Source organism: Pristiophorus japonicus, chromosome 10 (genome assembly GCF_044704955.1).
Source record: "Pristiophorus japonicus isolate sPriJap1 chromosome 10, sPriJap1.hap1, whole genome shotgun sequence".
Lineage (NCBI taxonomy): Eukaryota > Metazoa > Chordata > Chondrichthyes > Pristiophoridae > Pristiophorus > Pristiophorus japonicus.
In genome coordinates, this window is record NC_091986.1 from 110412176 (window position 1) to 110437856 (window position 25681).

The window sequence follows — 25681 nt, forward strand, 5'->3', positions numbered from 1 at the left end:
ATGTGATAAGTTTCTGTTTTGGAATATAGTAGTACTGATACAAAAACTGGCAGTCCTGAAGTACTCACTGGTTTTTAAAAATAAACGAGGGATAACGTGAGATGACGCAAATATAAATTTAGAAGCTTTTGAGAGATTTTGATAAAATGCAAGGTGCACTACATGTTTGGAAAAACCTTTGTACTAATTGCTTGTCTTCCAGAGGCATGTTGAAATATCAAGCGAATTTGGATGAACACCCTCCTGGCTGCATTGACCCGAATAAAACATTAATCGATGATTTCCCTGTACCAGAGTATCCTGCAGAGCCATTTCCAGAAGGCTATGCTGAGCCAGAGCCTGGGATGGAAAACAACTTTGAGAGAGTCTGCACCGAGGCCCCAAAATTTCAGTCTAATTTACAAGAGGTATGCAAAATGTAGGTGTTCAGGTTGACACATCTGTAATCCAATTTTGCCTTTATTTTTGGTGGTAACCCATAAAAAGTGATTTGGTAGTTGGATTGCAATAATTTATAGAATATTCAGACCATAAATACAAATATTTCCAAAGAGTCAAACATGGGACTTTTTTGCTCAAGTGTAGTAGACTGTCACCTACTACTTACTGGGCCTTTATTGTAGACAGCTATATGGGACAAGTACTTGCGTTTATAATCCAGCCATTCAATACTCAACATGGATTCATGAAGGGGAAATCATGTTTAACTAATTTACTGGAATTCTTTGAGGATATAACGAGCATGGTGGATAGAGGTGTACCGATGGATGTGGTGTATTTAGATTTCCAAAAGGCATTCGATAAGGTGCCACACAAAAGGTTACTGCAGAAGATAAAGGTACGTGGAGTCAGGGGAAATGTATTAGCATGGATCGAGAATTGGCTGGCTAACAGAAAGCAGAGAGTCGGGATAAATGGGTCCTTTTCGGGTTGGAAATCGGTGGTTAGTGGTGTGCCACAGGGATCGGTGCTGGGACCACAACTGTTTACAATATACATAGATGACCTGGAAGAGGGGACAGAGTGTAGTGTAACAAAATTTGCAGATGACACAAAGATTAGTGGGAAAGCGGGTTGTGTAGAGGACACCGAGAGGCTGCAAAGAGATTTGGATAGGTTAAGCGAATTGGCTAAGGTTTGGCAGATGGAATACAATGTCGGAAAATGTGAGGTCATCCACCTTGGGAAAAAAAAACAGTAAAAGGGAATATTATTTGAATGGGGAGAAATTACAACATGCTGCGGTGCAGAGGGACCTGGGGGGTCCTTGTGCATGAATCCCAAAAAGTTAGTTTGCAGGTGCAGCAGGTAATCAGGAAGGCGAATGTAATGTTGGCCTTCATTGCGAGAGGGATGGAGTACAAAAGCAGGGAGGTCCTGCTGCAACTGTAAGGGGTATTGGTGAGGCCGCACCTGGAGTACTGCGTGCAGTTTTTTCACCTTACTTAAGGAAGGATATACTAGCTTTGGAGGGGGTACAGAGACGATTCACTAGGACGATTCACTAGGCTGATTCCGGAGATAAGAGGGTTACCTTATGATGATAGATTGAGCAGACTGGGTCTTTACTCGTTGGAGTTCAGAAGGATGAGGGGTGATCTTATAGAAACAGTTAAATAATGAAAGGGATAGACAAGATAGAGGCAGAGAGGTTGTTTCCACTGGTCGGGCAGACTAGAACTAGGGGGCACAGCCTCAAAATACGGGGGAGCCAATTTAAAACTGAGTTGAGGAGGAATTTCTTCTCCCAGAGGGTTGAGTATCTGTGGAATTCTCTGCCCAAGGAAGCAGTTGAGGCTAGCTCATTGAATGTATTCAAGTCACAGATAGATAGATTTTTAACCATTAAGGGTTACGGGGAGCGTGCGGGTAAATGGAGCTGAGTCCACGGCCAGATGAGCCATGATCTTGTTGAATGGCGGAGCAGGCTCGAGGGGCTAGATGGCCTACTCCTGTTCCTAATTCTTATGTTCTTTATGTACTCCATACTCTGCACAACATTTTAGTTTACCACCAGCACTTTGTGGGAATTTTGCCACGAGAACAATTTGGAAAAAGACAGCTGTTTCACAAATGAAAAGGAAGGCCAGATACATGGTGGTAAGATGACCCTGATTGTGGAGATAGTGGTGGCTGGAACGTCTTTCACATTTAGGATTGGCCTCAATTCCTTAATCTACAGACAAAGAGAAAGCTGGGAAAAGTTTTTCCAGCAGATGAATGCAATCTCCATCAACCAAAGGGGCTGGCCGAAGAACAAAAGGTTCAAATATACCAAGAATGCTTCCTGAGAACAGGCCTTTCTGAGAGCAAGCCTGAGAACAACTGGACAAATGGCAGTTTTGACTGGTAGAGCCCTTAACCTTTAGTTTCATTTTTTTCTTATAGACAGTGCTCCTGAGATCAGTAGAGGGTGATACAGTCTGGTGTGGGGGTTGGCAGATACTCTGACTGTGGTAGGAATCTTCACAACGTCTGTCTGTCTGTTTTACTAGTGGAATATATTCCACCAACACAATATTGAGATACATTAATCGAAGGGTAAAACAACCAATGGGAACCAATGTTAGAGTCATTTTTGAATGATAGACATAGCATAGAAGTATTCTTCATTGATGTTTAAGTGGATATCTTGAATGATTTTATGTAGCAAATGGAAAGAATTTGCACATTTGGATGACTTTTTATAAAACATGACTTGGTGATCGACCCAGGTTCCATAATTCTATAATGGATGCAGAGACTCGGTTGCTGAATCAGTGGCCATACAGGTGACCAGCTCCCTTAATCTGGAGGGACATTCGTAGTTTCCTGAACCTGTGGCCATTGATACTGTGGCGTACAACCAACATGGGAGGTCCATGTTTGAGAATATAAGGGGATGAAATTGCCCCGTTTGGGTGCACAATTCAAATTTAAATGAAAATTTAGCACCGGCGAGATGGACAGCTAAATGTCCTGGAATTGGGGTCTTTGAATCAAAACAATCTGCGACATGGTATCTGAGGCGTATTTGCCTCTGCAGGCCGGTAGCTGGGCAATAGAGGAGCAGAAGCATGGCGTAACGCTCAGTGCTGCGCCACGTTGAGCTAACACGTCATAACGTCCATCCCCTTTTAAAGGGGACGGCCACTGCAAATTCTGCAGCCGCTTTCCTGGTGCCCACTGGGAGGGTTTTAGCTGGGCCACTGGCCTGGTACCCAATAGAGGGTGCCAGACTGCATGTTGGCTGACTGCAAAGTTGGCCGACAAAAAAAAAATGGTGGCCACGGCGCAAATCCTTCCACTTTAAGGGCGGCCAGTGTGCCCCAGCGACTACAGCTTTGCAACCCGCAAACCTCGCTCCCACGGGGCAATTTCCCCCGTGGGGCATAAAGGGGGTCGCATGCACGGCGATGACATCATCGACGTGTGCACCGCCACCCGGGGTGAAAACTACGAAGTGCAGCATAAAGCCGTTTTCGCCAACGCCATCCTGGGGGCAATCCAGGTTGCTTCCATTGCTTGCCCCAGGATGAAAAGACCTTATTGTTCCGTGAGCACCTCCTGGAGGCACTAATGGGCCTTTTGGAAAAGGGCAATTTTGGCCCCTAAATGTTTGCTGTATAACTGGTGTTGCTTTGAATATCCGGCTGTATCTATACAGGTAGCCTATTAGGGATTCTGGGTTCAGGTTATAAATTGTGGTTTTAGATTATAGCCATAATCCCCAAAAGCTGGTCTTAATCCTTAAAAGCTAGTCTTGTGGTTAGTTTGATTTTTTTAAACAAACAAATAATTGGCTAAAGATAAAAAATCATACGTTGATTCAGGGTAATGTTCATTCATCATAAAGGCATTTTTTTATGGGTAATGCAGATCACCATCAAATTGAGGGAGTTAAAAGCTTTACAACTACTGTACACCATGGAATTAAATACCAGTGCCCATACCATGACATCTTTAAATACACTCATTGTTTTGGCACAAACTTTTATCATCTCTCTTTAACTGTTCTGCTTCAGTCCTATGAAAGTGGATGTACAAACTTTTAAAGCTTGAGGGCATATTGGGGATTTGGATCTGTTTTCCCTACTGCCTTGAATCAGGGGATTGAGAGCTGCTTTGGTATTTGGTGGAGTCAAGAAGCAATGATGTGGTGGGGGAGATTTCCATTTAAGAGGAGAGATTGAGGGGGAGAAATTCACAATCGCCCTGTTTGGGTTGCTACTTTTTTAAAGTTTAAAAATTTAGCGCTAGGCGCTAACGATTTCAAACTTTAAAAAAAATTGGCATTTGCATTCCAAGAAGGAGCTGGATTTAGCGGTGCACTTCCTTGTTGGAGCGCTAACGGCAGCAGGCATGGTAGAGATTTCAGCAGCACTGCTCACAAGGCCGTGCAGCACGGCCGTGCAGCACTGCCGTGTTCAATGGCTCCTTCCCTCCCTTAAAGGGAAGGGCCATCACTGCAGGCTCTGCAATATAATAGGCACCTACTTGGACCACCAAGAGAGCGGCAATCCCGCACGATCAGCCCGGCAGTCAAACAGTGCCGGGCTGATCGATTGCGGGCAGGAACACACGAATAAAACGGCAACAAGAGAGCTAAGTTTTTATTTTACTTACCTCGGCTACCTCATCTTTAATCATCATCCCTGCAGCGGCCGGCCGCCTGATGCATGCCTCCTATAGCTGTCGCTGCTTTCGCCCGGTGCTATTGCAGGAGGCAGAAGTCCCGGGGCGATGCATGTGGCGATGGCGTCATGATCTCTGTGCACAAATCCATATCGCCGCCGCAAAACTCTCGCCGAATATGGCGGGAGTCGATGACAGCACTGCGCCCGGGCGCAAAGCCATTTGCGACCCGTTACGGGAGGCACAAAGTTATCCAATTTCTCCTGAGATTTATTTTCTAGAGGCCTATATTTTCAGTGCCCCTGTCTAGGGAGAGAGACCACTAGGCTTTGCTTACAGTCAGGTGCAGGTGGTGCTGAGTTCTGCTTTGGATGCAGAGACTCAGTTGCTGAATCAGTGGAAATACAGGTGAATAGTTCCATTAATCTGGAGACACATTCATTGTTTCCTGAACCTCGTGCCATAGGTACTGTGGATTACAACGAACATGGGAGGTCGTTGTGTTTCCTGTCAGCTGCACTCCTATAATCTCAAAACATCTTAAGAACATAAGAAATAAGAACTGAAGTAGGCCATTTGGCCCTTCGAGCCTGCTCCGCCATTCAACAAGATCATGGCTGATCTTTTACCTCAACTCGACCTTCTTCTTCATCTTACAAGAACCTGGCACATGCCCCTTCCCCTGACAATTTAGATTTTTCACACATTACTCCAAAATGTTGGAAAATACACCAACTAGAATTTTAAGCATAAATATTGTCATAGCCAAGGAACCTCACCCATCATAGCATATCCCAGAAAATTAAAGGTGTCTGCCCATGATTTTTTGATATGCCCTGGCAACAGGCGAGGTTGTAGACAGGCATACTGTGTCCTCAGAAAATTAACACTTAATAATTATAAGCACATTTTATCATATGAATACTGTTTAATTTGACAGTAACTGTATCAAAATGGATAAATTTGACATGAACAAAAGCTCTGGTTTCTTAATAGTAATTTTGAAGAACATAACATAACGTGCAGTGACACCAATTAAAGATTATTAATGTAAACTACAGCATACCCTTTTAAATTCTAATTTGATTTGTTAATGTTCCTTAACATTTTTGTTTATTTACAGTCTTTGGGCTGGATTTTGGGCTTTTTAGATTTCGGGGTTTTAATAGTGGCGGCGCGTTAAAGTTAGTGCCTGAAAATAGTTTGTGCCTTTGACCGCAATTTTGGCGAAAATGTAAGTTGGAGGAGCGTTGGCGTTAAGTCAGGCGTTGCACAATGGACTTTGTGCGCCCGAGTCGAAACTTGAGACGGTAAAAAAATGTAATTGTTGTTTACTGCCCTGCAACATAACGTTGTATAGTGTATGGTTTTATTTTGGTGGGGGGAGTTTTTGTGACTTCGTTGCAGTTAAATTTATGACTTATCATTTGCTATTGGCATCTTGTGTGTCATTCCAACATTCACCGGAGATGTGTCTTTATGGGGACACATAGCATGTCCAGTATTAGCTCCATCCCTCAGTTTCCTCTATTATGAGCTGGCAACGTGCGACTCTTGGTCTGGCAGCATCTCCATGCTGCCTCCCCCGTAGATGAAATGGCCTCGCCAAGCTCCTCTTCTTTATCCTCCTCCTGAGGTGGGCATGCAATCCCCACTGGCAATGCCTGGCCCCTTATGATGGCCAAGTTGTGCAATATGCAGCACACCACAATTAATTTGGATACCTGTTGAGGGGAGTGTTGAAGGCTGCTTCCAGAGCGGCGCAGGCATCAGTCTGCCTTTGGAGATGGCATATCTCTGTCAGTACTTCCTTTTGTAAGTGCAGCCTTCTCACACACTGCTCCTCAGAGAGCTGGAGGTCTCGGAGTTGGTGCATGTAAACCCGTGGGGAGTAAGCCCTCTGACATCTTCAGCCTCTCCACATCCATGGGCCGACACCACCTGGCAATAGCATGGAGCATAATATGCTGGCGAACTTGTAATTCCCTCATTAAATTTTTTCTCTGACGTTATAAAGGCACTGAGATGGCAGATAAAAGTGAAGATTGCAAGTCGGAGCTTCACACAGTTATGTGCTCAACTGTTGTAGTCAATATGACCTGGAAAATAGGATCCTCAACCCTCCATTTAAAAATACTGCCAAAACCGCCTGCCGCACCCTGGGACTGCCTGTTTTTTTCATGCGTTTCCTGGGGTGGGCGTTAAATGAGGCGTTAAGGCCAAAAGTCCCATCCAGGTGCCAACGCAGCGTTGCACGATGTCACCATCATGCTAAAAACAGAGGGCTGGGCGGTAAGTTTTTTGTACCAGCACAAACCAATGGCCAATTCTTCCGGCCGGGCGCTAAATCCTGAACGTCCGGCATAATGCCAAAAACAGCATTTATAACCCACCGGGGCGCAAATGAGCTGAAATTCCAGCCCTTTATTTGATGTACCCCATGCTTAACTCTAAATCAGTAATTGCCGGCATTAAAAGAGTCAGTGTACCATTTTAAAAATGCTATTCAATTCATTTGCAGCGATGCCATTAGCTATTCTGGTGAGTAACCAGATGAATGTTTAGATAAGATCTAGTCATTTAAAAGTTTTATCACTCTCTTTACCTCAAACGCTAACCATCCGCTTTTTAAGATGACCATCGTTTAATGCATGTTTCAGCTTGCCAGTATTTTACAAGAAAAATCAACTTTCTTTCACTGGGATTGGAGGTTGTTGTTATTAACCAACCAGATTGGTTGGATGGTGGTATTGAAAGCTGTTAGATGCAATCAGTCAGGCATTCATTTCTCTCACTGTTAGCTGCACATGAACATGAGGCAGAAATGTTTTCAGATGGGCTGATGGTTTTTAAGAGTTGCAGTTACAACTGTATTTATTTAGTGTAACTAGTAAGCTGCTAAATGTAGCTGTTTATAAAAAAAAATGTTTTCCTCAAAGGAATTTTCTGCCAATTGTGTGTCTTTTCAGCAAGAATAGATACCCTTGCCTTTTTGAGATAAGGGCTCAATTTTGCCCAAGCCCATTTTTTGGCGTATTGCCAGAGTTATGCCTGTTTCCCGGCCAGAAATGCACCAAAAATATTTTTCCAAAGTTTCCCTGCTATATTTTTCAAATTGGGTGCCGCGTAGCCTGCCAGTCGCCTCGGGGGGTGGAGCCTGCCGTCTGCACCGAAAAAAACGGTGCTGCACCTTCTACTCTTTGCGGAAAAAAAAGGAGGATTTGATGTGATCCCAATGGACAGTACAGCTCCGGGTTGGTAATTGGCCATTTTTAAAGAGCCAGTTGTGTGTGTGTGTGTGTGTGACAAAATTGAGTGCTGTGTGAAAGCATTGAGCTACAATACAAGATGCAACGTGGTGCAAGGACCAAGAATTTCTTACAGGATGAAGTGGAGGCACTAGTTACTGTGATTGAGAACAGATGGCAGGAGCTGGATACCAGAGAGGTCACATAAAAGTTCCACCCAAAGAAATGAAGAAACGCTGGAACCAAGTTGCAGAAGATTGCTGTTCAATGGTGACCACCATGAGATCTGGAGGCCAGTGCAAAAAGAAGCGGCAGGACCTTGGTCAAGTAGTTAGTGTGAGTAATATTTTCATTTATTCAATGGAATTGCAATTGTAAATGTGACCAGCTGTATATGTCCCACCCAGCAGAAAGACATACTCTCTTTAAAAAGTTGCATTTTCATCTTTGCAGAGGAAGGTGGCACACAGCAAAAGGGAAAGAACTCGAACAGGAGGAGGCCCGGCAAATCTGCACCCACTGACACCCTTGGAAGACAGGGTCGCTGCTTTGCTGGGTCCTACTTGGAGAAAAGCAATCACCACTGCACAAGCTGGGCACATACTTGAGGGAGAGGGTATGTCCTGCAAATTCCACATTCTGGCTTGCTAAATGTTAAGTACTGCCAGGGCTAGCCATGCTTTGGTTTCTGGGGATGTCTCCATCAGGTACGCTTCGGTTGATGCAATGTGCTATCATTCATCATTGTCCTTCAAATCAGCCTGCTGCCTGGCCTGCGCTGTGTGAGCCTACTCATGCAACCCACCCTGCCCCCTCCTCTGCTGCTAACCATTTGTCTTTTCTGGTATATTTTGCAGAATTTGAGGCCGACCCTGACGATGCAGAAGAAGATTCAGACGTGGACGAGCCTGAAGAGGACAACACCTTCCAATCCCACCCTCCAGACTTAGAGCATGGGCTTGAGGGGGCGGAGATGGAGATGGATGAAGCCCCCACTGTTTTGCTGACTTTGGAGGAGGTGCAGGTGCCGCCCATTGAGGTGCCAGCCCCTTCCGTGACAAGTGGTTTGAGAGTTGGTGGGACATTCCATGGTTCCCGACTGTCCGAGGCTGCGGGTCCCAGTGGTGTGGTGCAGTGAGGCACACCCAGGGCCCCACCGTCCGAGGCTGTAGGTCCCAGTGGTGTGGTGCAGCGAGGCACACACAGGGCCCCACCTTCCGAGGCTGCGGGTCCCAGTGGTGTGGTGCAGCGAGGCACACCCAGGGCCCCACCTTCCGAGGCTGCGGGTCCCAGTGGTGTGGTGCAGCGAGGCAAACACAGGGCCCCACCTTCCGAGGCTGCGAGTCCCAGTGGTGGGATGCGAGCCACACCTGTGGGGAGGAGGGGAAGGAGAGCTCGACCACGTTCTTCTGAGGTGCAGGATCTAATAGATGTGCTTCAGATGATGGCAATGAGTGGAGAGAGCATTGACCTGACGCGATCACTCCTGGACACCATCAGTGGGGTGGATGATGAGGTAACAGGACTGTTGGGAGAAGTAACAGCAATCTCACGAGAAATGGGAACGATGTCAGTGACCATGAGTGAGGGAATGTCACAGGTAGTTTATGTGCTGTCAGTGAACATCAGGGAGGGAATGTCAGAGATGGTGCAAACACTATCAGTGAACATGAGGGAGGGAATGTTGCAGGTCGTTGACACTGTTAGGACGCATGAGGGACGGCATGTTAGAGTTAGCTGCTGCAATAAGGGAGAGCAGCAGCAGCCAAGCCCATGGCGCCGTGTGTGTCTCTGCTGCACAGGAGGAGAGGAAAAAGAGTGGGAGAGCTTTAGTGGTAGGGGATTCGATTGTAAGGGGAATAGATAGACGTTTCTGTGGCCACAATCGAGACTCTAGGATGGTATGTTGCCTCCCTGGTGCAAGGGTCAAGGATGTCTCAGAGCGGGTGCAGGACATTTTGAAAAGGGAGGGTGAACAGCCAGTTGTCGTGGTGCATATAGGTACCAATGATATAGGTAAAAAACGGGATGAGGTCCTACAAGCTGAACTTGGGGAGCTAGGAGTTAAATTAAAAAGTAGGACTTCAAAGGTAGTAATCTCAGGATTGCTACCAGTGCGACGTGCTAGTCAGAGTAGGAATTGCAGGATAGCTCAGATAAATACGTGGCTTGAGGAGTGGTGCAGAAGGGAGGGATTCAAATTCCTGGGACATTGAAACCGGTTCTGGGGGAGGTGGGACCAGTACAAACCGGACGGTCTGCATCTGGGCAGGACCGGAAACAATGTCCTAGGGGAAGTGTTTGCTAGTGCTGTTGGGGAGGGATTATACTGATATGGCAGGGGTTGGAACCTATGCAGGGAGACAGAGGGAGGTAGAATAGGGGCAGAAGAAAAAGATAGAAAGAAGAAAAGAAAAAGTGAAGGGCAGAGAAACCCAAGGCAAAAATCAAAAAGGGCCACATTACAGCAAAATTCTAAAAGGGCAAAGTGTGTTAAAAAGACAAGCTTGAAGGCTCTGCCTTAATGCGAGGAGTATTTGTAATAAGGTGGAAGAATTAACTGCACATACAGCAATGAATGAATATGGTATCATTGGCATCACAGAGACATGGCTCCAGGGTGACCCAGGCTGGGAACTCAACATCCAGGGGTATTTAACATTCAGGAAGGATACACAGCAAGGAAAAGGAGGTGGGGTAGCGTTGTTGATTAAAGAGGAAATTAATGCAATAGTAAGGAAGGACATTAGCTTGGATGATGTGGAATCTATATGGGTGGAGCTGCGGAACACCAAGGGGCAGAAAACGTTAGTGGGAGTTGTGTGCAGACCACCAAACAGTAGTAGTGAGGTTGGGGACAGTATCAACAAGAAATTAGGGATGCGTGCAATAAAGGTACGGCAGTTATCATTAGCGACTTTAATCGACATATAGATTGGGCTAACAAAACTGGTAGCAATACGATGGAGGAGGATTTCCTTGAGTGTATTAGGGATGGTTTTCTGGACCAATATGTTGAGGAACCAACTAGAGGGCTGGCCATCCTAGACTGGGTGATGTGTAATGAGAAAGGACTAATTAGCAATCTTGTTGTGCGAGGCCCCTTGGGGAAGAGTGACTATAATATGGTAGAATTCCTAAAGATGGAGAGTGACACAGTTAATTCAGAGACTAGGGTCCTGAACTTAAGGAAAGGTAATTTGGATGGTATGAGGTGTGAATTGGCTAGAGTAGACTGGCAAATGACACTTAAAGGGTTGACGGTGGATAGGCAATGGCAAACATTTAAAGATCACATGGATGAACTTCAACAATTATACATCCCTATCTGGAATAAAAATACAACGGGGAACATAGCTCAACCATGGCTAACAAGGGAAATTAAGGATAGTGTTAAATCCAAGGAAGAGGCATATAAATTGGCTCGAAAAAGCAGCAAACCTGAGGACTGGGAGAAATTTAGAATTCAGCAGAGGAGGGCAAAGGGTTTAATTAGGAGGGGGAAAATAGAGTATGAGAGGAAACTTGCCGGGAACATAAAAACTGACTGCAAAAGCTTCTATAGATATGTTAAAGAAAAAGATTAGTGAAGACAAACGTAGGTCCCTTGCAGTCAGATTCAGGTGAATTTATAATGTGGAACAAAGAAATAGCAGTCCAGTTGAACAAATACTTTGTTTCTGTCTTTACGAAGGAAGATACAAATAACCTGGAATTACTAGGGGACAGAGGGTCTCTTGAGAAGGAGAAACTGAAGGATATCCTTATTAGGCGGGAAATTGTGTTGGGGAAATTGATGGGATTGAAGGCCGATAAATCCCCAGGGCCTGATAGTCTATCCCAGAGTACTTAAGGCAGTGGCCCCAAAAATATTGGATGCATTGGTGATCATTTTCCAAAAGTCTATTGACTCTGGATCAGTTCCTATGGACTGGAGGGTAGCTAATGTAACACCATTTTTTAAAAAAGGAGGGAGAGAAAGCGGGTAATTATAGACCGGTTAGCCTGACATCAGTAGTGGGGAAAATGTTGGAATCAATTATTAAAGATGAAATAACAGCGCATTTGGACAGTAGTGACAGGATCAGTCCAAGTCAACTTGGATTTATGAAAGGGAAATCATGCTTGACAAATCTTCTGGAATTTTTTGAGGATGTAACTAGTAGAGTGGACAAGGGAGAACCAGTGGATGTGATGTATTTGGACTTTCAAAAGGCTTTTGACAAGGTTCCACACAAGAGATTGGTGTGCAAAATTAAAGCACATGGTATTGGGGGTAATGTACTGATATGGATAGAGAACTCGTTGTCAGACAGGAAGCAGAGTGTCAGGATAAATGGGACCTTTTAAGAATGGCAAGCAGTGACTAGTGGGGTGCCGCAGGGCTCAGTGCTGGGACCCCAGCTATTTACAATATACATTAATGATTTAGATGAAGGAATTGAGTAATATCCCCAAGTTTGCAGATAACACTAAGCTGGGTGGCATTGTGAGCAGCGAGGAGGACACTAATAGGCTGCAGGGTGAATTGGACAGGTTAGGTGAGTGTGCAAATGCATGGCAGATGCAGTATAATGTGGATAAATGTGAGGTTATCCACTTTGGTGGCAAAAACACGAAGGCAGAATATTATCTGAATGGCGGCAGATTAGGAAAAGGGGAGGTGCAACGAGACCTGAGTGTCATGGTACATCAGTCATTGAAAATTGGCATGCAGGTACAGCAAGCGGTGAAGAAGGCAAATGGTATGTTGGCCTTCATTGCTAGGAGTTTTGAGTATAGGAGCAGGGAGGTCTTACTGCAGTTGTACAGGGCCTTGGTGAGGCCTCACCTGGAATATTGTGTTCAGTTTTGGTCTCCTAATCTGAGGAAGGACGTTCTTGCTATTGAAGGAGTGCAGCGAAGATTCACCAGACTGATTCCCAGGATGGCTGGTCTGACATGAGGAGAGACTGGATCGACTGGGCCTTTGTTCATTGGAGTTTAGAAGGATGAGAGGGGATCTCATAGAAACATATAAAATTCTGACGGGACTGGACAGGTTTGATGCAGGAAGAATGTTCCCGATGTTGGGGAAGTCCAGAACCAGGGGACATAGTCTAAGAATAAGAGGTAAGCCATTTATGAATGAGATGAGGAGAAACTTCTTCACTCAGAGTTGTTAACTTGTGGAATTCCCTGCCGCAGAGAGTTATTGAGACCAGTTCATTGGATATATTCAAGAGGGAGTTAGATATGACCCTTAAGGCTAAAAGGATCAAGGGGTATGGAGAGAAAGCAGGAAAGGAATACTGAGGCAAAAGATCAGCCATGATCTTATTGAATGGTGGTGCAGGCTCAAAAGGCCGAATGGCCTACTGCTGCACCTATTTTCTATGTTTCGAACACGCCCAGACCCCACGCCCATTGACAGAATTAACTGCTACTCTCACTCCAATCCCCACACCAGCCTCTGAAGAGCCCCAAGCCGGGCCGTCCACATTGCCGCCTGGCCCTCCACATTGCTGCATGGGTCCTCCACATTGACACCTACCCGCCACCGCAACAGGTGCGCACTACCCGAGATCTTAGAAAGAATAAGCTTAGTACCAACCCCAGAAACACTGCTAGACCACCTGTGGGCAGGGTGGTGGGTTGACCAAGAACAAGTGTGGCGGGCGGTCTTAGAATAAGGTGGAGACGTGATGGATGCAGCCTTTCTTTGCTGCTGCTGTTGTTGTTATTGTTACTGTTGTAACTGTTCTCAAATTAAAAGTTTTTTGTAAGTTATGTAAATTTATATGTTTAAAAGTTAATAAGTAATAAAGTTTTTAAGTGGTCTTCGAGATTGTCAGTGAGCTTAAAGTTTGTAAGTGATCGTAACTAAAAAAAGCTTTAAACTTTGACACAAGAATAATTTTATTAAAGTTAAGTACAAAGAACTGTGTTAAACTTTCGAATAAAATATATTTTACATTAAAACTGAATCATTTACATTATTCCATTATTAACAGAACTTTTGGCACGCAAGAAGAATCATTTACATTATTTGTTTGATTATTAACACAACTTTTGAAGTAAACAAGAATCATTTCCATCATTTGTTCCATTAACACAGCACAACATTACGGGACATGGTCCATGTGGAATAGTTGTCGCTGAGCCTTCAGGCAGCAAAACGTTCACTGATGAGCTGCTGGCGCATGACTCGAGCAATCATTAAAGGGACACAATGGCCCGCCCTCCTCCGCCGTCGTGCTTCAGGTTCAGGTAGTTGTATGGCTTCCTCCTCCTCGTCCTCATTCTGCTGCTCGTCATCTGCATCTTAATCATCATTATCATCAACCACTCTCACCGCAGGTGGGTCTTCTCCTACCAGCTGCTGCTGCCTCATGATGGCTAAATTATGCAACATGCAGTACACAACAGTGAACTGACCGACAATCTCAGGGGAATATAGCAAGTAGCCTCCGGAATGGTCCAGGCATCGGAAATGTGGTTCAAGATGTCACTGGTTCTCTCTATGATGCTGCGTGTCGCAATGTGCGACATGTTGTATTCCCGGTCAGCTTCCGTCTGGGTTACGCGTAGGGGCGTCATGAGCCAGGTTGTGAGGCCGTACCCTTTGTCTCCCATAGCCAGCTCTGCCCTTCTGGCTGCTGCTGAAACATGGTTGATATAACACTCTCGCGTAGGATGAACACATCATGGGTGCTCCCAGGGTATCTTGCATTGACTGACATGCTGGGATGCATGTTGTCACACATGAGCTGTACATTAATGGAGTGGAAGCCTTTTCTGTTCCTGTACATTTCGGAATCCACCAAAGGTGCTCGCAAGGCGATGTGGGTACAATCAATGCAGCCCTGTGCTTTTAGTAAGTCAGCAATCCTGGAGAAGCCCACAGCCCTGTCACACATTACCTGGGTGGTCATGGGGAACTTTATGTAGTCATTCCTCCGGGCATAAAGTGCAGCTGTCACCTGCCAAATGCAAACATGTGTTTCATGTTGAGAAATGGGTCATACATCCCCAGTTGTAGCTTGAAACGATCCGGAGGCATAGAATGAAAGTGCAGCTGGAACCTTCACTTCAACTGACAAAGTAGTCCTCTTGACGCTTCTAGGTTGCAGGTCTGCTTTCACCAACTCACAGATCTCAGTTACAACTTCTTTGCGAAAACACAGCCTTCTGACACAGTCTGCATCACTCAATTGCAGGTACGAATGCCTGTCTCAATATACTCGAGATAGGTAAGGCCTCCTGCCCAGCACCCTATGGGCTCTGATGTTCCTCATGTGATGATGTCAAATCATTTGTCTCCTCTGTAGCACCTTGATGCAGAAGACTCGCACAAGGTATGGCATTGTCAGTATTGCCCCCATGGTTAAATTTTACCTTTGCAAGAAGCTCAAAATGGTAGGAAGGCAGGCAGGACAGGTTCTTTGTTATCTCTCCCCAAGGTCTGTATGGACCACACCCAGGTCTCAGCAGTCTTGTGATTTCTCCCCCTCCGGGCTCATTGCAGTCTTGTGACTCCCCCCCCCCCCCGCCCATCCCGCCTAATGCTTATTGCATTCTTGTGACCACTCATCCCTCTGGCTCATTTGCTGTCTAGTGCAGTCATCTGATCGCCGCCACCACCGCTCCCGTCGGGCTTGTTCCGAAGCCGAGCCCCTGTGTTCGGGTGCGGGGCCGATTCTGCCGGCCGACGCCACGAGCCTCCAGCCGTGTTTGAAGACGTTCGGTGGTGGCGTGTGAGTAAAAACTTCAGATTTCCATGAAACTTCCATCTACTCTGTTGAAAGGTAAACAAATTTCATCTTTATATTATGGATATTTAAAGTGTTCTTGATTCCCTCCAAATACTTTGATGAAAAGCAATGGCGTCTTTCAGCACCAATTTCTCAATGTGCGCTGCTTTCTGTTAATTCACCAGAAGGTTTTTTGGGAGTGGCCAGATACGCCGAACTGGCAGAGTTTTTTTTTGGTCAAACTGAAAAATTATCAAAACTGGTGCAGACATAAGGGAACATGGCGTCAAAAAAACCTAACGTAAAAAATCACAACTTACTCAGTTACGCTAGTGCAGATTCCTAGAGGAAACTTTGATTTAAATATCTACGCCAAAAAAAACGCCACACGCTAAAAAAACGGTGCAAATGACCCGGGAAAATTGAGCCCAAGGAGGATTTTCCTACGGTGAGTATATTAACTAGCTTTATTCGAAGCATTTCTGTCACTGCACATACAGAATTGCCAGTGTTTGGAAATAAAATAAGGATTCAGATTGGGGTGCTGATGAGTTTTACTTAATTCTTCTAAAACGTAAATAAATTATTCCTAGTTATGTTCTGAATGAATAGAAGGGCAAAGGCATCTGGAGATACAGCTGAACAAATCATTAACAACAGTATCACAGGTTAGCAAAGCAATTAAAAATGCTAACAAAGCACTGGGATTTATTTCTAGGGGTGTCAAATTCAAAAGTATTTAAGTTATGTTAAACTGGTAAGACCACATTTAGAATACTGTGCACAGTTCTAGTCTCCATACTATAAGAAGGATATAGAAGCACTGGAGAAAGTGCAAAAAAGATTTACAAGGATGGTGCCAGAACTCAGAGAGCTATTGCAAAAGTGTGAACAGGTTGGGGTTTTATTCTTTAGAAAAAGGAACAATTAGAGGTGAACTGATAGAGGTAGATGTGGAGAGAATGTGAGGAATTTTAACTCCCGAGAATGGGTGGATTTGGGTTGGGTGGTAAAAATGTAAAAAATCTGATACCTGCCTCCAGCCCAGCCACTTCTGGTTTTAACAGAAACAGGACGATGGGGGGATGGGCAACCAGCCCGCTTGCAGGAGGTGGGTTGGCCATTTAAATATTATGAGACTGCGTGCCCTGGATTTTATCTCCATTTTAAATTTAAGTCTGGCTGCCTGGGTTTCCCAAGCCTTGGGAAATCTGTCGGCTAAAGGGAGGCAAGGGCTGCTGGATCCAGGAGGTAAGTGCCTTTCCACTTACCTGCTGGATCCAGTTTACCTGAGTCACCCACCTCCCGTCGAATCTCCATCTCCACGCGGTCCTTCCGATCTCCCCCATGACACCGACCCTATCGATATCCTACACCACCGATCCTTCCGCTCTCCCCACTGAGGCCTCCGATCCCTCCCTCCCTCCTCTCAACTCCCCATCTGAGGTTCGGTGTTGCAGGCCTACGCACCCAACAGCCTGCCAGCCTCTCAATCTGGCTGACTGCGGCCGGGAAATGGAGAGAAACAAATGTTAATCAGATCCTGCTGTTAAATTCGGCAGGACCCGAGGGAAACCCATTCTTCTGGGTTTCCTGACCTCAAAACGGAAGACATTTCTCCTTATTTTTCTAATGGATTTATTAGTAACTATCTTGTACTTAAGGCCCCTAGTTTTGGATTCTCCGACAAGTGGAAACATTGGTCCCGATATTAGCTCGGAGGCGGATAGGAAGGTAGCTCTTTTGAGGTCGGGAAACCCAGAAGAACGGGTTTCTCTCGGGTCCTGCCGAATTTAATGGCAGCACCTGATTAAACATTCACCTACTATTACCAAATATAGTCATTTGTAGCACTGGTTTGAAATGCACAGATAAGTTGATCAGCATCTAGAAGAACTTGCATTTATATAGCACCTTTTATATTCTCAGGATGTCCCAAAGCAAATGGCAGCTAATTGTTAGAAATAGCCAAGTTAAGGCTATCTCTGGACACTTTAATAATCAGGAATGACTGTAAACCAATCTGGTGGATATGTTGTGTTTAATCAGAGTTTAAGATGGAATATAACACATTAGTTATACAGCAAAAACATACGATCATGATAAGTAGTTGATACCGATGCGATCGGACAAACCGCTGCTGCATGTGAGCAGTTCTCTGGCTTGCAGCCCCTCTCTCTTTGTCTAGAGCTTCCTTCAGTAAAGCATGGAATCAGACGGAAAGTGTTCGACCAGCCCAACTTCTGTTTTGCTCGCCCCTCACAACATTTGTGTGGACAACCTTGATTAGGCTACTTTTATTGTCTTCTTAGGGGTGGGCCTAACATGGGACATTGACAAGACCGTTTGACCTATAGAGATTTGTTTCGATTCTGAATCAAGAACTCTCCCTAAAGATGTCTCATGATTTTGGTCACATGTCTTGTTGTTTATACTTTCCCAGGGTTTCTTTCTTTGAAATTCGTGTTTCATCTCTTTCGTCCCTATCCTGCCTTTTATCTCATGAGACCAAAGCAGAAAACTGCTAGTTTCAGAGTGTTACATCCTTTGTGACGTAGAAAATATTTGTTAACTCTCACAACTTCCATCCATTCTAAGTCTTTCTATAACAAATTGACTTAAAGATACATGAACAAAGTCACTGTCTTAACGTGAAAACAACAGATAATGGTTGTCATATAACATCACAGGTCAGGGTCTCCACGCTGCTCCTGGGCCGCAGCACCTCCGCTCCTTTTATGGCCCCGACCTGTCACCAGCGGCAGGTCGGGGCCATAAAAGGAGCGGCAGCCCAGGAGCAGTGTGGAGGCATACTACTTCAGGGAGCAGCACGAGCAGGTGCAAGAGGGCGACCGCAGCGAAGAGTGATGTCATCAAGGTTCAGGTCGGTGATTGGAGTATGGGCAGGTACAGCAGGAGCAATGAGAGACTGTGGAGGGATGTGATGGGGCCCAAGAGAGGCGTGAGTTCGGGGCCAGGAGCCCAGGGGCAGTACGGGCCAGCCCACACAGCAATATGTGTGCACACTAGGTCCGTGCAGCAGAGCAGGTCTCCAGTCATCTTGGGTAACCCTTGTCACTGGACCAAGACCTAGCTCTGTCAAGCCCCTGTTGTGGCTGTTGTGCAACGACCACCACACGCCAATAAAATCCACGCACAGGCATCTTCCACCCTTCAGTATGTAATTCAGGACCTGGAATATTAAGTCCTTCATTGAAACACCTGTAAACTCATCCTTTTTTGGCGTGGAAGCAAGTCATCTTCGTTTCGAGGGACTGCTTATGATGATGATGCATCTCAACAGGGTACCAAAATGTTAGCATGTCTATGCATCTAATACTAGTCTAAGGAGACTAGTATGGCAAGTTGGATCCAAAATTGGCTCAGAGGCAGGAAGCACAGGGTAATGGTTGATGGGTGTTTTTGTGACTGGAAGGCTATATCCAGTGGGGTTCCGCAGGGTTCAATGCTGGGTCCCTTGCTTTTTGTGGTATATATCAATGACTTGGACTTGAATGTTGGGGTTATGTGTAAGAAGTTTGCAGATGACACTAAAATAGGCTGTGTGGTTGATAATGAAGAAGAAAGCTGCGGACTGCAGGAAGATATTAATGTACTGGTCAGGTGGGTAGAACAGAGGCAAATGGAAATCAATCCGGAGAAGTGTGAGGTATTGCATTTGGGGAGATCTAACACGGCAATACATTAAATACTGATAAGTGTAGAGGAATAAAGGAACCTTGGAGTGCAGGTCCACAGATCCCTGAAGATAGCAGGCCAGGTAGATAAGGTGGTTAAGAAGGCATTTGGAATACTTGCCTTTATTAGTCGAGGCATGGAATATAAGAGCAAGGAGGTTATGCTTGAACTGTATTTGTTAGATTGCAGCTGGAGTCCTGTGTGCAGTTCTGGTCACCACATTACAGGAAAGATGTGATTGCACTGGAAAGGGTGCAGAGGAGATTTACAAGAATGTTACCTGGACTGGATAATTTTGGCTAGGAAGAAATATTGGAGATACTGGGTCTGTTTTCTTTGGAACAGAGGATACTAAGGGGAGACCTGATTGAGGTGTATAAAATTATGAAGGGGATGGGTAGAGTGGATAGGAAGGACCTGTTTCCCTTGGCAGAGGGGTCAACAACCAGGGGGCACAGATTTAAAGTAATTGGGGGGAGGTTTAAAGGAGATATGAGGGGAAATTTCTTTACCGAGAGGGTGGTGGGGGTCTGAAACTCACTGCCTGACAGGATGGTAGAGGCAGAAAGCCTCACCACATTTAAAAAGTACTTGGATGTGCACTTAAAGTGCTGTAACCTACAGCGCTACGGACCAAGAGCTGGAAAGTGGGATTAGGCTGGATAGCTCTTGGTCGGCCGGCATGGACACAATGGGCCTAAATGACCTCCTTCCGTGCTGTAAATTTCTGAGACATTTCATCTCTGATATATATGAATAAAGAGTCTGACTGGATACTGTGAGCTCAAAAGTAAAGTGTGACCGTAGTCTTTTATTGCAGGTCTCCAGAGTGCCTCTCCAGCCTGTAAAGCCTCCTTAAGTACCTGTGCTCCCAAGGGATTGTGGGATCCCTTGGGACTCCAGGGGCTGAGCCCTCTGGTGGCTGTACAAGGTATATACAAGTTTACATACATAACAGTCTCCAGTTCAAAACAACGATTTAAACACAGCATTCTTCGTTCTTCGTGTCAGTTTTATACATTTTGAACCCCTGATTTCTAACATAATTAGCAAAGTCCCGCAAGCAGCAATATCTTAAATAATCAATTAATCCAAATTTGGTGGTATTTAGGGATAAATGTTCCTGCCAAAGTTCTCAGAATAGAGATCGTTGGCTATAACAAATCATGTGAAAAACGACCTTCGGAAAAAAAATCACGCCTGCGCAGAAGTCCATTCTTCTTGCAATCGAGAAAAAATCGATCTCGATCGACTACAATGCCCACCACCGCCTGAAAGAAAGTCACAAAATTAGCGGTCCTCGATCTTAGCGGTATGTAGGCAGTAAAAAACCTCGCACTGCCAGAATATCGCCGAGACACTGGCGGTGGCGGTACTTCATCAATTCACAGCACAGAAATAGGCTTTCTATCCCAACCAGTCCGTGTTGGTGTTTACCTTCCATGCAAGTAAATAGTCCTAATCACATTGACCTACCTTGTTGCCATATTCCGTATGCGGAAAGGGTGAATAGGGAGGTCACAAAGGCTTTAAATTAATAAGACGGGGGGAGGGATCGACAAGAAATGAAACAAATTTAAATATAAACAAACTGGAAAGGAGAGCATGAAACAGACTAAACTAAGGGAGGACATAAATGGCCAGAGAATAACAAGAGTTAGAGAACAGGTATGTAAAAAGATGGTTAAAAATAAAGTGAGAGAAACTGCTATTACAAATTAGTTAAACTGTCGGTATAGCAATGCACACCGTGCCCATAATAAAACAATGGAACTGGGGGCAATAATATGTTATGAGGAAGCAGATATGGTCAGGATTACTGAGATATGGCTGCAGAAAAATAAGGACTGGGAATTAAACATTGCAGGATATAAAATATTTAGAAAAGATAGACTAGGAAAAAAGGGAGGTGGAGTAGTTGTACTTATTAGAGATAACATAATGGCAGTAGAAAAAAGTAATGTAGCCATCAGTAACCCAGAAATAGAATCCATGTGGATAGAGATAAGAGATTTTTTTAAAAGGATCAATTACACTAATAGGGGTAGTCTATAGACCACCTAATAGAGGAAGGGAGGTGGAGGAAGAAATATGCAAACAAATTAGGTAAATGAGTAACAAACATAGAATTATAATCATGAAGGATTTCAACTACCCCAAAAGTAATTGGCTACAAGAGATAAGTAAAGGGCATAAGGGAATGGAGTTCCTATAATTTGTACCGGATTCTTTCCAACCCTGTATGTATGTATGAAGCCCAACAAGGGAAGATTCACTATAGGATCTGGTAATGGGGAATGAATCAGAGCAGATAAGAGAAGTACAAATTGTGGAACATCTAGGCAATAGCCACCATAATATTATATGATTTAGGATAAAAATTGAGAAGGACATAAGTGTGACAATAGCCAGGGATTGGAAAAAAGTTGATTTTGAGAGGCTGAGAATAGAAATGGGAAAATACAATGCCCAAGATTGGCAAACGATGTAGAGCAGCAATGGGAAAGTTGAGAAGTTATGCTAAATTTGTATCAAACCTTGGGGTTAGACCAGACTTGGAGTTCTGTGTGCAGTTCTGGTCGCCGTTCACCTGCTCTGTGTGTGGGGAGGGATTCACTTCACCCAACCTGCTGAAACACTAGCGAGTTCACACTGAGGAGAGACCGTTCACCTGCTCAGTGTGTGGGAAGGGATTCACTCAGTCACCAAACCTGCTGAGACACCAGCGAATTCACAAGTGATTGCAGGATTTGGATTCTGCTGTTATTGCTGCTGTTATTCACATCCTAATGAACTGTTTTCATTCTGTTAGTTGGCATTTGGTTCAGCTGATAATAACCCTTCAACTAGGCTGGAGTTTAATATTTTGATATTTCAAATAACAGTGTTGATATTTGATGTCTCGAAGATAAGAGGAGACTAATTGATGGCCTTTTCTGACTGCTCTATTTTTGATCGGGGCGGTGGAGCAGTGAGAGATCAGGGCCCTTGAGCATCGTGGTTGATAACCCAGGAGAGGTGAGAGTTCAGGGCCCAGGAGAGGCGAGAGCCCAGGGGTAGCACGGCCAGCCCACACTGCGATCTATGGATAGTAGGAGCATGTGTGCGCACGCTTGATCTCCAGTCGTCTTGGTTAACTCTTGTCACTGGATCAAGAGCTAGCTCTGTCAAGCCCGTGTGGTGGCTGGTGTGCAGCGGCCACCCCATCTTAAAAGAATCCATGCACAGGCATCTTCCACCCTTCAATATGTAGTTCGGGACCTAGAATGTCAGTTCCCTCATTGAAACACCTGTGAACTCATCCTTTTTGGTGTGGAAGCAGGCCATCCTCGATACGAGGGACTGCCTAATGCTATTATAAAAAGGATATAGAGACACTGGAGAGGGTGCAAAAATATTTACAAGGATGATACCAGAACTATGAGGTTATACCTATCAGGAAAGGTTGAACAGGCTGGGTCTCTTTTCTCTTGAAAAGAAAAGGTTGAGGGTGACCTAATAGAGCTCTTTAAAATTATGAAAGGTTTTGATAGAGTAGACAGAGAGAGAGAGTTTCCACTTGTGGAGAAGTACAAAACTGGAGGCCATCAATATAAGATAGTCACCAAGAAATCAAATAGGAAATTAAGAAGAAACTTCTTTACCCAGGGAGTGATGAGAATGTGGAACTCGCTACCACAGGGTTGAATAGTATAGATGCATTTAAGGGGAAGCTAGATAAGCCTATGAGGGAGAAGGGAATACAGGGCTATGCTGATAGAGTTAAATGAAGAAGGATGGGAGGAGGCTCGAGTGGAGCATAAATGCCGGCATTGGACTCGTTGGGCCAAATGGCCTGTTTGTGTGCTGTATATTCTATGTAATACTCCTTCATCCACCTAGACAATCTAACCTTGAATATTGAGATTTCGTGAATGACTTTTAAAAAAGATAGTTTCTGCCTCATCCACTAACCCCGGAAGTGAATTTCACATCCTCAGATCAGTGTTTCAACAAGTTTCTCCTGACCGTCCATCTGTTCCTAAATAGTGCAGTTGTCCTAAGACAAAGCATCAAGCCACAAATATTTATCTTTCAGAAACTTATTGTGCCCTTATCTAGATAATACTTATCATCAAGTAGCTTCTATTAATAGTCTTTTACAACACTGGCTGAGTAGCGTGGCAGTCTTCAGCCAACAAAGCCAAGGATTACAGACCTGTACGCATTTAGTCAATAATAAAACAACCTTTTCAAATTAATTCCACAATAAAACTAGGTAAAAACAGTTCACTACATTTGACTGGAGAATTTAACATGAACTTCTAGCTACTAAGGGGCATATTTTCCTCTGGTCATTAATTTAAATAAAAATGTAGCCAGGGAAACATAAATAAGATCAGTAATCCACTTTTCATCCATTGTAGCAATTACTCTAAACTTTGTTGCTCTGGTCAAATGGGCAGAAAAAAGTTGCAAAAAAAATGCCTGTTAATGACGGTTGAGGCCTTGCTAAAGTAAAGGGCTGTTCTCAAAGTCATGCAGAATAGTGCAGAGACGTGTAAATGGAAAAAATGAGTTTTGAACTCGCACCTGAAACTGGGCATGAGTTAAATCAAGGAAATTCAATGTGATTTGTGAATGTTTCCCTTGTATTCCAAAGAAACTGCAGTCAGCTTGGGTTGTGATGCAGCTCCAGCAAAAAGGAGCATTATAGAAATCTCTAAAGAAGCTAATCTGGGTATTTGCCTTTTATGGTGAAGGCCCTTTTGAACTTTGCTTCAACTGTTGAGGCTCAGTTACGACTTTCTAAGGATGACAGTTTCTCCTTGTGGACCATCACAAGAAGAGTACACCATGGCCTGGTGTAACTATCCTTAATGATGGGCAGAGTAGACCATCTGTCAAGGTTAATTGAGTCCTTTGGAATACTTGTATGTTGGATCAGTGTTTGATTCCAGTATGGCTCACTGTACACTGTTTAAATAGGGAAGTTGGGCTTTTGCTCCAACCACCTTCCCAAATGTTTGCTCTCTCCTCAAGGTATCTGGCCTCCTGCTGGTAGAACTCGGACCCTTGTTCTGCCAGCATTGTGAAAATTAGCTGACCCCAATGTTTCTGTTGGGATCAGGGTCTTTTGATTTTGGTGGGCATAAGAAGTGTTGCCCCATCACAGTTACACCACCCCACTGGGGACCAGGAGTTTTCAGGCCATTAAGTTCTATTTTCTCTTTACAGATTTTGCCTAATCAGCTGTGAATTTCCAGCAGTTTCTGTTTTTGCCCTCGTTTAATTTGACTTGATGGGATTGTGTGCATATCCTGGGCCCGAAATTTAGTACCGCTGGAAAGCTGGTGCTCGTCCCACCTTTTTGTGACCATTAGCACCAAAACTTTTGAGTGGCTGGGCCACCCCATATTCAGCTCCAAAAGTGAGCAAATGGGTTCCAGCGCTAATGAACCCTTCCAAAGTGAATTTTTCAGCGGTGTGGCTGTCTTAGTTTGAGCGTTATCACCACTGAAAAATTCAGCATGCAGGTAAGGGTTTCTAATGAACCAAGGCCAGGGTTAGCAGCAAGTCTCTGAGGGGGGAAGGAGTTTGGAAGGAGTCTGGAAAGATGTCTGGTGTAAGAGGTGCAAGGAGAGCCAGCAGGTTCACTGATATGGAGCTGGAGACACTGATGGATGGTGTGGAGGACAGAAGAAGAATACTGTTTCCTGACGTGGGGAGACCTGGCAGACCACCAGTACATAATGCATGGAGGGAGATTGCAGAGAAGGTGTCAGGCACCTCCATATATGTGAGCACGCACCCTCCCAGGAGGGTGCTGGCCAGTCTGCATCAGGCCCTTCCAGGGTGGCAATGGGTCGATGCCTCCTAGCTCTGGGGCGACGCGCCACCTCCTCCTCCTGTGCCTCCTCCACCTCCTGTGCCTCCTCCTCCTCCTGTGCCTCCTCCTCCTCCTGTGCCTCCTCCTCCTCCTGTGCCTCCTCCTCCTCCTGCGCCGCCTCCTCCTCCTCCTCCGCCTCCACCTCCTCCTGCACCTCCTCCTCCTGCGCCGCCTCCTCTTCCTCCTGCGCCGCCTCCTCCTCCTGCGCCGCCTCCTCCTCCTCCTGCGCCTCCTCCTTCTGCACCTCCTCCTCCTCCTGCACCTTCTCCTCCTCCTGTGCCTCCTCCTCCTCCTGCACCTTCTCCTCCTCCTGCACCTCCTCCTCCTCCTGCACCTCCTCCTCCTCCTGCGACTCCTCCTCCTCCTCCTGTGCCTCCTCCTCCTCCTGCGCCTCCTCCTCCTGCGCCTCCTCCTCCTGCGCCTCCTCCTCCTCCTGCACCTCCTCCTCCTGCACCTCCTCCTCCTCCTGCGCCTCCTCCTCCTCCTGCGCCTCCTCCTCCTCCTGCGCCTCCTCCTCC

General features: G+C 45.3%; 1 protein-coding gene across 1 annotated transcript in view; it reads left to right on the top strand.

Moving 5' to 3' along the window:
* Positions 1-25681, top strand: part of LOC139274783 (NADPH oxidase 4) — a 242819-nt gene that overhangs the window by 86364 nt on the left and 130774 nt on the right. The window contains exon 9 of the mRNA XM_070891470.1: positions 203-407. Within this exon, the coding sequence (XP_070747571.1) occupies positions 203-407 (205 nt within the window). The remainder of the gene's footprint in view (positions 1-202; positions 408-25681) is intronic.